At 38.9% G+C, this 13,731-nt stretch overlaps 1 protein-coding gene and 1 pseudogene across 2 annotated transcripts in view; one reads left to right on the forward strand and one right to left on the reverse strand.

The window, feature by feature from the left end:
- The window catches only part of POLR2B (RNA polymerase II subunit B), a 49,535-nt gene that overhangs the window by 2,857 nt on the left and 32,947 nt on the right, over positions 1–13,731 (forward strand). For both annotated transcript variants that reach the window (XM_004009846.4, XM_060417145.1), the window contains exons 2-6: positions 510–582; positions 4,251–4,401; positions 9,652–9,764; positions 9,891–10,110; positions 10,459–10,617. In XM_004009846.4, coding sequence (XP_004009895.1) covers positions 510–582; positions 4,251–4,401; positions 9,652–9,764; positions 9,891–10,110; positions 10,459–10,617 — 716 coding nt within the window. The remainder of the gene's footprint in view (positions 1–509; positions 583–4,250; positions 4,402–9,651; positions 9,765–9,890; positions 10,111–10,458; positions 10,618–13,731) is intronic.
- Positions 8,114–8,884, reverse strand: LOC105611517 (coatomer subunit zeta-1-like; annotated as a pseudogene).

Raw genomic sequence — 13,731 nt, forward strand, 5'->3', positions numbered from 1 at the left:
AGATACATGTGGCCATCTTTGGAAAATATAGGCTGTCATCCCTGTCCATGTATGAAATCTTGCTGTAATAGACACTGCACCTTAATGTATTGCCCAGCTATTGGAATCTTTTGCTGACTCCTGCCTCTTAGCCTAATCTCTGACTTTGGATCAGAGGACTGTGAGCTAGCTGTTAGTTATTATAATATATTTAGCTGTTAATAAGAGTTACATGAGCTTTCTGGAGAGGATGGAACAGTTATAAATTCCTATGACTATGACTTGTACTGAACCTTTCTCATGAGACCTCTTTGTGAATTGGGAGAATATCTATGTGACATAGACTCGTGTGTACGTACATACATACATTATTTCATTACAATTCAAGTAATGATTGAGATTTTACAGAAACGGGGTAAAGCAGTTGTTTTTTATTTAGTATAAATGTGTTTCTGCTACCTCACATGATAGGAGTGAGATGTGAACTAGTAGTATTTATTGCAAGTGAGAATGATTTTTTTTTTTTGTAGATATGCAATATGATGAAGATGATGATGAAATCACCCCAGATTTATGGCAAGAAGCTTGCTGGATTGTAATTAGGTAATGTTTTAGACCAAACTGAAAAAGTTTTAAAAGGCACTGCAAAGCATACAGTGATTTCCTGCTTATTCTTTGCTTGAAAATTAGATGTTTTATGTGAATAGGCTCATGAGTGCTGGCTTGTTATTTATTTAAGTATCTAACTTTAACTTGCAAGGTATTTTGATTTATAGAAAAATTATACAAGAATTCATGTATATACTTCACCTAGATTCTGTAAAGGTTAACATTATGCTTTGTTTTCTTTGCCTTATTCTTTATCTATCTGCGTTTTTTTCTGAAATATTTGAGACTTAGTGACTTACCTAGGAATATTCTTTCATATAGTCATAATCTAAGTTATTAAAATAAGGAAATTAATTAATACAGTAATCTTATTTAACCTAGAGACCTTACCCAGATTTTGCTGGTGTCCCACTAAAGTTGTTTGGAACAAAACAAAAATTTTCTGATCCTGGATCCAACATAAGATCATATATTATATTTAGTTTTCATGACTTATTCTTTTGTCTCCAATAACCTAGGACCGTTCCTTAGTCTTCCTCTTTTTTTTTTTGTTTTTTGGTTCTGAAACCCGCTATCTCTTCAAAGCATCCCATGGCCTCACTTGTTTTTTGACCTTGACATTTTTGAAGAATACAGGCTACTTACTTTTTAGACTGCCCCTCAGTTTGGGTTTGTCTGATGCCCATAGTTGGATGATTACTTTTGGTAACAATGATGTTCTGCTCTCAGTGCATTATATCAGATGGCGTATGTTGCCTGTTTGTTATATTACTGGTGCTGTTAATTTGATTCCTTGATTTTCTCACTGTTTTAAATGGATAAAGTCATAACAGGTTGTATTTCAACCCACATTCCCATCCAAGTCTAAGTGTAATTAAGCTGTTAATAAAACTGAGCAAGAAGCCTTACATATAGGTAAGAGAAATAACTTTTAAGTAGTTAAGTCACTTCTTGCTATGTTAGGATGTAAAGTGCTACAATTCTCCTCTCTTACCAAAGTGACAATTGCTTTATATATAGTAATATGATGATGCCTCAGCCTCTTCCCTTTTGAAGAATACATGCTTCTGGATTCTGCTAGTTGTGTTTGGAGTAAAACTGAAGCTTTGCTGAAGATTGTTTTGTTTAAAATGTATTGAGTTTATGGGATATAAGTATGTATTTGTTTTTCCTATTAAACGTGGACTATAAACTTCATACTGAGACATTTACATCTTCTATGATTTTTAGTATTAAACACCAAGAGACATTTTTACTAGGAAACAGTAACCAGCTAGATGTTTGGAAGGTGCCTGTATTTGGTGATTGCCAGGGAGAAAGAATGTTTTGATCTTAGCCAAAAAAAATAGTTTTCAACTTATGTGGCAGATTGCTGAAGGATAAATATACTCTGTGACAAGTCCTTGCATTTAACGTTTCTTACAGAATAAAATGTTGTTTGATTTTTACATTTTAATTGATTATAGGTACTTTAACTATGGTGAGATGATGTTTTGTTTTTCCACTATTTGATATCAAGTGATCTTTCCCAGGTATTGTGAATGTGATAATACTTAATATCATAGTGAGTTTAGTAAGATGACTTCTTATACATCAGTCATGGTAGTTATTATTTAGTCACTGTGTCTGACTCTTTTGTGATTCCATGGACTATAGCCTGCCAGGTTCCTTCTGTACATGAGATTTCCCAGGCAAGAATACTGGAGTGGGTTGCCATTTCTTCTCCAGAGTATCTTTTTGATCAAGGGAAGGAACCGACATCTCTTGCATTGGCAGGCGAATTCTTTACAACTGAGTCTGGGAATTCAGGGAACCCCATCATAGTAGTAGATACCATAAATGAGAACTATTCAAAATAATAACTATTCATAAATAAGAACTATAGTTTAGGTGTTTAAAGGGTGGCATTCTAATGAGGTACTGTTCTGATGATTTGGGGAAAAGTAGCTATGGTTCAGCTTCCTGGGAGGATGAAACTTGTCCTTAGTTTTTAAAAGATTTTTAATTGTAAATTGTCCATAAAAACCGTTGTTTACTTTACAGCTAGTGCCTTCCATGTGTCTCTTACATACCAATGGCTGACCCAAATGGTTGTGAGAAATTTCTTTCCTGTTAGCTCACAGTCTCTACTGAAGGAAGTTACCTTCACCATTCTATAAATATTTATTTACTTTTATTTATTTATTTGGCTGTACCAGGTCTTAGTTGTGGCAGGCAGGAATTTTTACTTTGGCCCACGAACTCTTAGTTGTGGCATGTGGGACCTAGTATCCTGATGGGGGATCAAAACTAGCCCCCTGCATTGGGAGCATGGAGTCTTAGCCACTGGACCACCAAGGACGTGTCTGCCTCCATCATTCTTGAAGCTGTACCTTATATACGGGTGATTATTACTCTGTTCTCTGCCATAGAGAACTTCTGATATTGGTAGCGATGGGTGACTGAATCAGGGTGGGACCCAAAGCCAGCCAATCTGTAGGCTGGCCAGCAACCTGTGAGATGATCTCCTGATGTGGAAACGGGAAGCTGATGGTTTGTTGGGCTATGCATGGTGCTCAGAAAGTTGGTGTGAGATGAGGGAGCTAGTTAATAAGCAAAAGGGGCTAGAAGCTAGGTCCAGCTATGCAGCTCTTCTTGTGTGGTGGTAAGCGGAAAGAGTCTTCTTGCAAATAATAAGTTGTTTCTTTTTGAGCCTCTGTCCTTCATTAGGGCTTTCACTGTTTGATTTTTGTGTCTATACCACTAGCTCTGATCTCTCAACCTTGCTCCATTTTTAATGATCAGTCATTTGCTGAGTATTTTCACTTAAATGACTTTGCCTCATATTACCTTTAACATATACAGAATAGGATAATCTTTAACCTAAAATTGAAATTCTTAACATGCTGTATTTTAGTCATTGACATCATCATCTTTTTTCTTATTAAAATTAAAGTTCTTATTTTTCTTTTTTTTTCCATGCTTTTTTTTTGTTATATAAGTTTCAGGTGTACAGCATTATAGTTCAACATCTGAATATACCACAGAGGGATCAACGCCACAGTCTAGTTATCATCCATCATTTGTATCACCTTACATTTTACCCCCATCACCCATTTCACCTATAAAGCTAACCACCTTCTCTCTCTGGTAACCTCTTTTCTGTTCTCTATGTCTGTGAGTTTTTTTTGTTTTGTTTGTCTGTTGTTTTGGGTTTGGGTTTTTTCCCTTTGTTTTTAAGATTCCATGTATGAGTGAAATCATGTGCTATCTGATTTTCTCCTGTTTATTTCTCTTAATAGTCTCATGGCCCATCCCTGTTAATGTTTTTCTCTTTGACTATACATTTTCTTTAGTTTCAAGAAATGTTTCAGAGAGGTTGGATAAAGTTTATAAGGGATATTTATAAGTTAGGGCTTCCTTATAGTTCTTACGTTGTGTTTTAGTAATTCTACCCACAGGTATAAGTCTCATTTCCACAGACTTAACAATAAGTTCGACAAAGAAAGTGTTCCTAGTCTCATCGCCTTTTTAGATACATGATAGTATTTTATATAGTGATGGGTACAGAGTGATTTCTATTTTATGATTAATATTTGTTGAATTTAATGATAGTGAAAATGGGGAAATATGCTAGAAAACATTAGTGAGTTGTAACTGATTGTAAACTCATATTTTCCCAGTTCCTATTTTGATGAGAAAGGTTTGGTGAGACAACAGCTGGATTCTTTTGATGAGTTTATTCAGATGTCTGTTCAAAGAATTGTGGAAGATGCTCCACCTATAGACCTACAAGCTGAAGCTCAGCATGCTAGTGGAGAAGTTGAAGAACCGGTAAGATGGTTATTTTAATAAAGTAACATAAATAAGGGTATTGATTTGAAATTTCAGTCCTTTTCTCACCTGGCTTAAAGGTTAAAAAAGAAAGGTGTACTTTCTGTAGTGTACTTTCAACAGTTTCTATCAGCTCCTGATTTAGTCTTACTAGTGGAGAGATGCATTTTTGCGAGTAATGCAGAACTGTTAATTCCTATTCAGATAGTAGGTATTTAATAGTCAGGAAGAAGAATCTCAAGAGATATGATGAGCTACTGAGAGAAGCAAGCCAGAAATAGTCATATTACTTCAGAAAATCCTCCTTTTGTCTTTCCAAGTATAAGTAATAGAAAGAAAAAGTAGGTGAAGAACCTCTGCCTTGATTATTTGTTGCATGAAATACATTGTTATATCAATATAAGAGGTAAGGGGAAATCACCCAAATATATCAGCTCTTTTAATTTTTCTAAATTAGTTTGTAGTCTTTTTTTTTTTTAAACATGTGCATGTTTTCAGCATTGTTAAAATCATAGCAGGGCTATCATTTTAGAATCTAGTTTTGAGTGATTGTAAAGAAGTGTGTATGTAGTCGAAAACAATGACTGTCCCTAGTTTTTTTTCCTTAATTTATTTATTTTTAATTGGAGGATAATCGCTTTACAATGTTGTTGGTTTCTGCCATACAGCAACATAAATCAGCCATAGGTATACATATTTCCCTCCCTCATGAACTTTCTTCCCACCCCAGTTTTTTTTTTTTAAGTACTATTTATTGCTGCATGGTTTGGGGGAATCTCAATTTCCCCCACCAGGGATCAAACCTAGGCCATGGCAGCAAAAGCCCAGAATCCTAGCCACTGAGCCACCAGGGAATTCCATGTTCCTAGTTTTTGAGTAGAGAGGCAGCTTGATCGGTCTTGAGGGACAGGGAAAACTAAAAACCAAAATGAGGTAGAAAAGAAGTAGAAGTAGACAGAGGGAAAGATTATTATTTCCTGCCAGATCAGTCCCTCTTTTCCGTAGCTTATCTCATAAGTGCTGGTGTATTATTCTCATTTTAGGTGGAGCTACTGCATAGACTTTGCTCTTGAGAACAAAAATAATTGACTCTTCAGGCACTGTGTTGGAAAAATGGGTATAAAATGTCTTTGTTTTTTTTTAATGTATGGCATTTTTTTCTATATGGTCTTTTCAAAACGAGAGACAACAATATAGCATATTCAGAGTTCCAAAATAAATACTATGGAAGGAAGAGATCTCGTAAGCTTTGGTATCAGAGCTTAGTGAAAAAGATGGGAGGGACTTAAGCTGACTGTAAAGGGCATTTGTCTTAGTAGAGAAAAGATATTTAATCATTTCAGCAAGAGATACTTCATGAATTTGGCTTGTGGTTGGAATGGAGGGACCACCGTAGTCAGTGTATTGTTTTTGACTTGATCTCTTTTTGATAGTGGAAGATAAGATGGAACTAGGTTGTCACATGCTTGGATGTCATTGGCTGTCATGGGAAATTGTGGAAAGACTGTCAAAGAATGTATTAAAGTGTTATTTAAAAAGGTTGCTTTGGAAATGGTGTTTACTTGGAATGGTAAGAGACTGGAGTCAGATACAAATTTTGAAATAGCTTAAGTTTCAGATAATAATGTCCTAAACTAAGGTGATAGTGGAAATAAGTAGTTGGATGGCTGGATTCCTTTTGTTTCATTATCAACAGTAGTTCTTTTTGCTCTTTGCCTACTCCAGCTTGGGAAACTTGGGTATTCACAATTTTCCTTTAGTGATCTGCGTAGTTCCATCTTTTCCTTTTCTGAGGTTTGATTTAGAGAGAAATTCCGTATCCATTTAACTCTGGAAAGTTCTCTTGGATCTTGTTTTATTGGGTAGCAGATATTTAATTGAAAATTTTTCTTTCTCTCTTTTTTTTTTTTTAACTGTGAAATAAGCTATAGTCAGCCATGGTTGGAAATTCTCATTTCTTTATGTAGAATAGTAATTAGGATTTTCTGTTGTTGTTTCTTTTTTATTCCTCTTTGCACACAGTATTGAAAGAAGGTGGCTATCATACTGATTCCATACATCTCTTACACAGAAATGCCCCCTCAAGGATTCCCAGTTATCTGCCCATGGGAATTGGCAGTTAGTGAATGGGGCAGAATGCTAAGTTTTGGGAAGGTTTCTTGAGACATTTTTGTGGGAAGTTTTGGGTCAGAAGGAGAGATGAAACCCAGCAATGAACGTTCCATCCTTCATCTTCCTGGGGAAATTCTAATCCCAAAGGTTTTCTGAAGAAAGGCATCTCTTTCAGTGACCTCGGGATGGGTGGTGCCTGGATTAGGTTGGGGCAGAAGAGGACAGTGTTAAGCAGCAGAGTTCACAGACCCAAGGCAGAGAATTGAAATGCCTGTTGGGGAGAGAAGAGAGAAGGGGACTAAGAGAGCCTAGAGGTCCAAGTCCTAAATTCCACCCTGTCTCCAGTTCTGAGCAGAAACTCTTCTTCCCAAGACTCAAGTAGAGTTTTAATTCAGGGACTGTCTTTTCTCTAGGGCACAGAGAGGACAAGTCAGGTGGAGATCTGATGGTAGTGAAGGTGGAGAGTTAAGGTATCAGACACAGAGATGGACATTCCTACAACAAACACAGACCACAGCAGTTTTGAAGCTATGAGCCAGGATCAGGGTAAAAAGAAAATTCAGCTGTGTTGAAATACAGAATTTTATAGACCCTCTTCGATAAAATTTAAATCACTGTTTCCATGCTGTCGCTTCCTATGTTCCCAGTATTTTTTTCAAGACTAGAGGTCTGGGCAGTAAGAAGAAATAGGGGAAAATACTGAGACTTGAAATGCCACTCCCCACCCCCACTTATTCTATACAAAAGAATTCTCTCTCCCTCCCCTTGCTGTTGGGATGAAGGCTGTGTAAAGGCAAAAGGAGGAAAACCCTCAGCACGTTCCTTCTCCTGCTTTGAAGTGTAGTTGCACCACAGGGCACAGAAGCACAGAAGTAGAGGAGAAAATATAGGCTGTAGAAGAGCGTGGGAGCACGATCCAGTCAAAGAAGGAGGGTGCTTCCCCTGCCCTGTGTCCGATGTGCTCAGAGCTTTCCTTCCAGTACTGACAGAGAGGAGTGAGAAGGAAGGGCAAGCGTGTACAGGTTGGGGTGAGCATGGGGCACCTACAGACAAGATGGAGTCTCAATCTCTGTGACCTCAAGATGATCCTGCAAGCATCACTTGGGGGACTGGATGAGAAGTCACCCAGGAGCTCTTCTTGGATTTTTTGAGGAAGTGAAGAGCCGGCTCAACATTGAGCAAACTGAGATCACGGCATCCGGTCCCATCACTTCATGGCAAATAAATGGGGAAACAGTGGAAACAGTGGCTGACTTTATTTTTCTGGGCTCCAAAATCACCGCAGATGGTGACTGCAGCCATGAAATTAAAAGACGTTTACTCCTTGGAAGAAAAGTTATGACCAACCTAGACAGTATATTAAAAAGCAGAGACATTACTTTGCCAACAAAGGTCCATCTAGTCAAGGCTGTGGTTTTTCCAGTGGTCATGTATGGATGTGTGAGTTGGATTATAAAGAAAGCTGAGCGCTGAAGAATTGATGCTTTTGAACTGTGGTGTTGGAGAAGACTCTTGAGGGTCCCTTGGACTGCAAGGAGATCCAACCCATCCATCCTAAAGGTGATCAGTCCTGGGTGTTCATTTATTGAAAGGGCTGATGTTGAAGCTGAAACTCCAATACTTTGGCCACCTCATGCAAAGAGCTGACTCATTGGAAAAGACCCTGATGCTGGGAAAGATTGAGGGCAGGAGGAGAAGGGGACAACGGAGGATGAGATGGTTGGATGGCATCACCGACTCGACGGACATGGGTTTGGGTGGACTCCAGGAGTTGGTGATGGACAGGGAGGCCTGGCATGCTGCAGTTCATAGGGTTGCAAAGAGTTGGACGTGACTGAACTGAACTGACTGAAAAGCCAGGAATGGTGGTCTTCACTGGAGTGACTGCTGGATCTTTTCTTTGGCTGACTGCAGCACCTGATATTTGATCTGCTCCTTACTGCCACCGGGAGTACAACTTTATGGGAATTACTGTCTCGGATCACCCCTGCATCTGTGATTTCTTCCATAGCCGAGAAGAATATTCACCAGTAGAGCTTGCTTTTCTACATTTTCCCTCAGCATCTGTCTTGATTAGTTGAAGAAGCAGTTCAAAACAGCCATGAACTTCAGTTCATTTTTATAGGAGCTGCCAATCATACAGAAATAGAGATTGATACAGCTTTTGTATACTACTTCCAGGCTTTCTAAAAGGGCAGCTTCACTGTCAATCCTAAGGGTCTTGTTGAAAATATTCTTCTCAAAGGCCTTTTGCTTCTTGATGCTGGTATAGGTGTCATTGTATGTGGCAAAAATTTGATCTCCTTCATTGTCCAGAATAAGGATGGCTTTGACCAGTATACAGGAAGAGTTCCAAAATCAGCGCTTCCATTTTGCCCTGCGACTGGTGCTGGCATCTTCTGTTATGTTTAATTGAAGAGTTAGGTTTACTTTTTCCCATGTCCTGTTGATTAGTTTAGAACACCTTTCTAATTGTATGAATGTATCTTTTCTTTGTTTTCTGGTAACTTTGTTAACTTAACCTCAGCTAAGGAGAGGGCACATGAAACAGCTGTACAGATCGTTAATGCAAATCCATTTTAGTTGTTTGACATGAGTTCAGAGCATATGAGGAGAAGGCAGTGGCACCCCACTCCAGTACTCTTGCCTGGAAAATCCCATGGATGAAGGAGCCTGGTAGGCTGCAGTCCATGGGATCTTGAAGAGTCGGACACGACTGAGTGACTTCACTTTCACTTTTCACTTTCATGCATTGGAGAAGGAAGTGGCAACCCACTCCAGTGTTCTTGCCTGGAGAATCCCAGGGACGGGGGAGCCTGGTGTGCTGCTGTCTATGGGGTCACACAGAGTCGGACACGACTGAAGTGACGTAGGAGCAGAGCATATGATATATGCTTAGTCTTTACAGTCTCTTTTTGTCTTCCACCTTAAGAGAGTGATGAAGTATAAAACCTGATGTCTATAGAATATGGACAGTAACTGTGGAGAGTCACCATTTTAATAAAGTGGATTAACTTTGGCATTTTCTAGAGTAGAGGTGTTTCTACTCAAAATGTTAATGTTGACTAAAACTGAATCATTAAATCTTTTATGGAAAAAATTATTTACTTTTTTCCATGGTTTTTTGTTTCATTTTAGCCAAGATATTTGCTGAAGTTTGAGCAGATTTACCTGTCCAAGCCCACCCATTGGGAAAGAGATGGTGCTCCATCACCAATGATGCCAAATGAGGCCAGATTAAGAAATCTCACGTAAGAAACCATGTTTCTTTTTCAGTAGCTAATTTTGAAATAAAATTCAGAAAATAAAATTTTGGCCAGTTGAGAGTTTTAGCAAATACCTTACTATTAACTTGTGATCTACTTTTATTTTCAAAGGTACTCTGCTCCACTTTATGTTGACATAACAAAAACAGTCATTAAAGAAGGTGAAGAACAACTTCAGACGCAACATCAGAAAACATTTATAGGAAAAATTCCAATTATGTTGCGTTCAACTTACTGCCTATTGAATGGCTTAACTGATCGTGATCTTTGTGAGTTAAATGAATGCCCCTTGGATCCTGGTGGCTACTTCATTATTAATGGATCAGAAAAGGTATAATGGCATTATTTATAAAAAATAACATCATTAAGCTCATGAAAGTTGAAATTAAAAAATAAACTTTGTGTAATCTGGAAGTAGCAGTTGAATTCTTAGGGAGGTGACAGCGGAATTTATATTAAACCAAAAATTTGTTTAGTTATATATAATATACACTAGAAATTTCATCAGTTTAAGCTTAATATGTTTCAGTTAAGTGTTTATGCAAAATGGAATATGTAAAGTTTAAGAATTGTTATTTCAGTGAGCTTGTACAGTCAGATTAAATTAAGATGCAGCTTTCACTGTTCTAATTCAAAGACGTTGTGTATTTTATGGCTATAACTTTTATTGTCCATATAGGTTCTGATTGCTCAAGAGAAAATGGCAACAAACACAGTCTATGTGTTTGCCAAAAAGGATTCCAAATATGCCTACACAGGAGAGTGTAGATCATGTCTGGAGAATTCTTCTCGACCCACCAGCACTATCTGGGTTAGCATGCTGGCAAGAGGAGGACAGGTATGGAATATTACATGATATTGTTTGGGTTTATTCCTTCTGATCTAGTTCTGTAAGTTACCAGGCTGCATGCTTTGTCAAAAAGTTTTTCTGGAACATATTATCAGTGTTGTATGAAAGGCACTTTCAGTTCAGTTCAGTAGCTCAGTGGTGTCCGACTAGTTGTGACCCCATGAATTGCAGCACGCCAGGCCTCCCTGTCCATCACCAACTCCCGGAGTTCACTGAAACTCATGTCCATCGAGTCAGTGATGCTATCCAGTCATCTCATCCTCTGTCGTCCCCTTCTCCTCCTGCCCTCAATCCCTCCCAGCATCAGGGTCTTTGCATGAGGTGGCCAAAGTATTGGAGTTTCAGCTTAAGCATCATTCCTTCCAAAGAACACCCAGGACTGATCTCCTTTAGGATGGATGGGTTGGATCTCCTTGCAGTCCAAGGGACTCTCAAGAGTCTTCTCCAACACCACAGTTCAAAAGCATCAATTCTTCGGTGCTCAGCTTTCTTCACAGTCCAACTCTCACAGCCATACATGACCACTGGAAAAACCACAGCCTTGACTAATGTCTCTGCTTTTGAATATGCTGTCTAGGTTGGTCATAACTTTCCTTCCAAAGAGTAAATGTCTTTTAATTTCATGGCTGCAGTCACCATCTGCAGTGATTTTTGGAGCCCCAAAAAATAAAGTCTGACACTGTTTCCCCATCTATTTGCCATGAAGTGATGGGACCGGATGCCATGATCTTCGTTTTCTGAATGTTGAGCTTTCAGCCAACTTTTTCACTCTCCTCTCACTTTCATCAAGAGGCTTTTGAGTTCCTCTTCACTCTATGCCATAAGGGTGGTGTCATCTACATATCTGAGGTTATTGCTATTTCTCCTGGCAATCTTGATTCCAGCTTGTGTTTTTTCCAGTCCAGCGTTTCTCATGATGTACTCTGCATATAAGTTAAATAAGCAGGGTGACAATATACAGCCTTGATGTACTGCTTTTCCTATTTGGAACCAGTCTGTTGTTCCATGTCCAGTTCTAACTGTTGCTTCCTGACCTGTATACAGGTTTCTCAAGAGGCAGGTGAGGTGGTCTAGTATTCCCATCTCTTTCAGAATTTTCCAGTTTATTGTTGACCACAACAGTCAAAGGCTTTGGCATAGTCAATAAAGCAGAAATAGATGTTTTTCTGGAACTCTCTTCCTTTTTCCATGATCCAACTTTGTTATTTATTAATGCTTATTGCTGTGTAACAAATTACTCCAGTAGCAACATTTATCATGTCAGTTTCTGGATGTAGATTAGCTGGGTCCCAGATCAGTAGGTGTCCAATATGCTACTGGAGAAATAACTCCAGAAAGAAAGAAGGGATGGAGCCGAAGCAAAAACAATACCCAGCTGTGGATGTGACTGGTGATAGAAACAAAGTCTGATGCTGTAAAGAACAACAGTACTTGGGTGCAATCTCAAAAATGACAGCATGATCTCTGTTCGTTTCCAAGGCAAACCATTCAGTATCACCATAATCCAAGTCTGTGCCCCACCCAGTAATGCTGAAGAAGCTGAAGTTGAACGGTTCTGTGAAGACCTACAAGACCTTTTAGAACTAACACCCAAAAAAGATGTCCTTTTCATTATAGGGGACTGGAATGCAAAAGTAGGAAGGCAAGAAACACCTAGAGTAACAGGCAAATTTGGCCTTGGAATACGGAATGAAGCAGGGCAAAGACTAATAGAGTTTTCCAAGAAAATGCACTGGTCATAGCAAACACCCTCTTCCAACAACACATGAGAAGACTCTACACATGGACATCACCAGATGGTCAACACCGAAATCAGATTGATTATATTCTTTGCAGCCAAAGATGGAGAAGCTCTATGCAGTCAGCAAAAACAAGACCGGGAGCTGACTGTGGCTCAGATCATGAACTCCTTATTGCCAAATTCAGACTTAAATTGAAGAAAGTAGGGAAAACCGCTAGACCATTTAGGTATGACCTAAATCAAATCCCTTATGATTATACAGTGGAAGTGAGAAATAGATTTAAGGGCCTAGATCTGATAGAGTGCCTGATGAACTATGGAATGAGGTTCGTGACATTGTACAGGAGACAGGGATCAAGACCATCCCCATGGAAAAGAAATGCAAAAAAGCAAAATGGCTGTCTGGGGAGGCCTTACAAATAGCTGTGAAAAGAAGAGAAGCAAAAAGCAAAGCAGAAAAGGAAAGATATAAGCATCTGAATGCAGAGTTCCAAAGAATAGCAAGAAGGAGGACAGCCTTCTTCAGTGATCAATGCAAAGAAATAGAGGAAAACAACAGAATGGGAAAGACTAGAGATCTCTTCAAGAAAATTAGAGATACCAAGGGAACATTTCATGCAAAGATGGGCTTGATAAAGGACAGAAATGGTCTGGATCTAACAGAAGCAGAAGATATTAAGAAGAGGTGGCAAGAATGCACAGAAAAACTATAAAAAAGATCTTCATGACTCAAATAATCATGATGGTGTGATCACTCATCTAGAGCCAGACATCCTGGAATGTGAAGTCAGGTGGGCCTTAGAAAACATCACTACGAACAAAGCTAGTGAAGGTGATGGAATTCCAGTTGAGCTGTTTCAAATCCTGAAAGATGATGCTTTGAAAGTGCTGCACTCAATATGCCAGTGGAAAACTCAGCAGTGGCCACAGGACTGGAAAAGGTCAGTTTTCATTCCAATTCCAAAGAAAGGCAATGCCAAAGAATGTTCGAACTACGGCACAATTGCACTCATCTCACATGCTAGTAAAGTAATGCTCAAAATTCTCCAAGCCAGGCTTCAGCAATATGTGAACCTTGAACTCCCAGATGTTCAAGCTGGTTTTAGAAAAGGCAGAGGAACCAGAGATCAAATTGCCAACATCCACTGGATCATGGAAAAAGCAACAGAGTTCCAGAAAAACATCTATTTCTGCTTTATTGACTATGCCAAAGCCTTTGACTGTGTGGATCACAATACACTGTGGAAAATTATGAAAGAGATGGGGATACCAGACCACCTAACCTGCCTCTTGAGAAATCTGTATGCAGGTCAGGAAGCCACAGTTAGAACTGGACATGGAACAACAGACTGGTTCCAAAT

Source organism: Ovis aries, chromosome 6 (genome assembly GCF_016772045.2).
Source record: "Ovis aries strain OAR_USU_Benz2616 breed Rambouillet chromosome 6, ARS-UI_Ramb_v3.0, whole genome shotgun sequence".
In the NCBI taxonomy this organism is placed as follows: domain Eukaryota; kingdom Metazoa; phylum Chordata; class Mammalia; order Artiodactyla; family Bovidae; genus Ovis; species Ovis aries.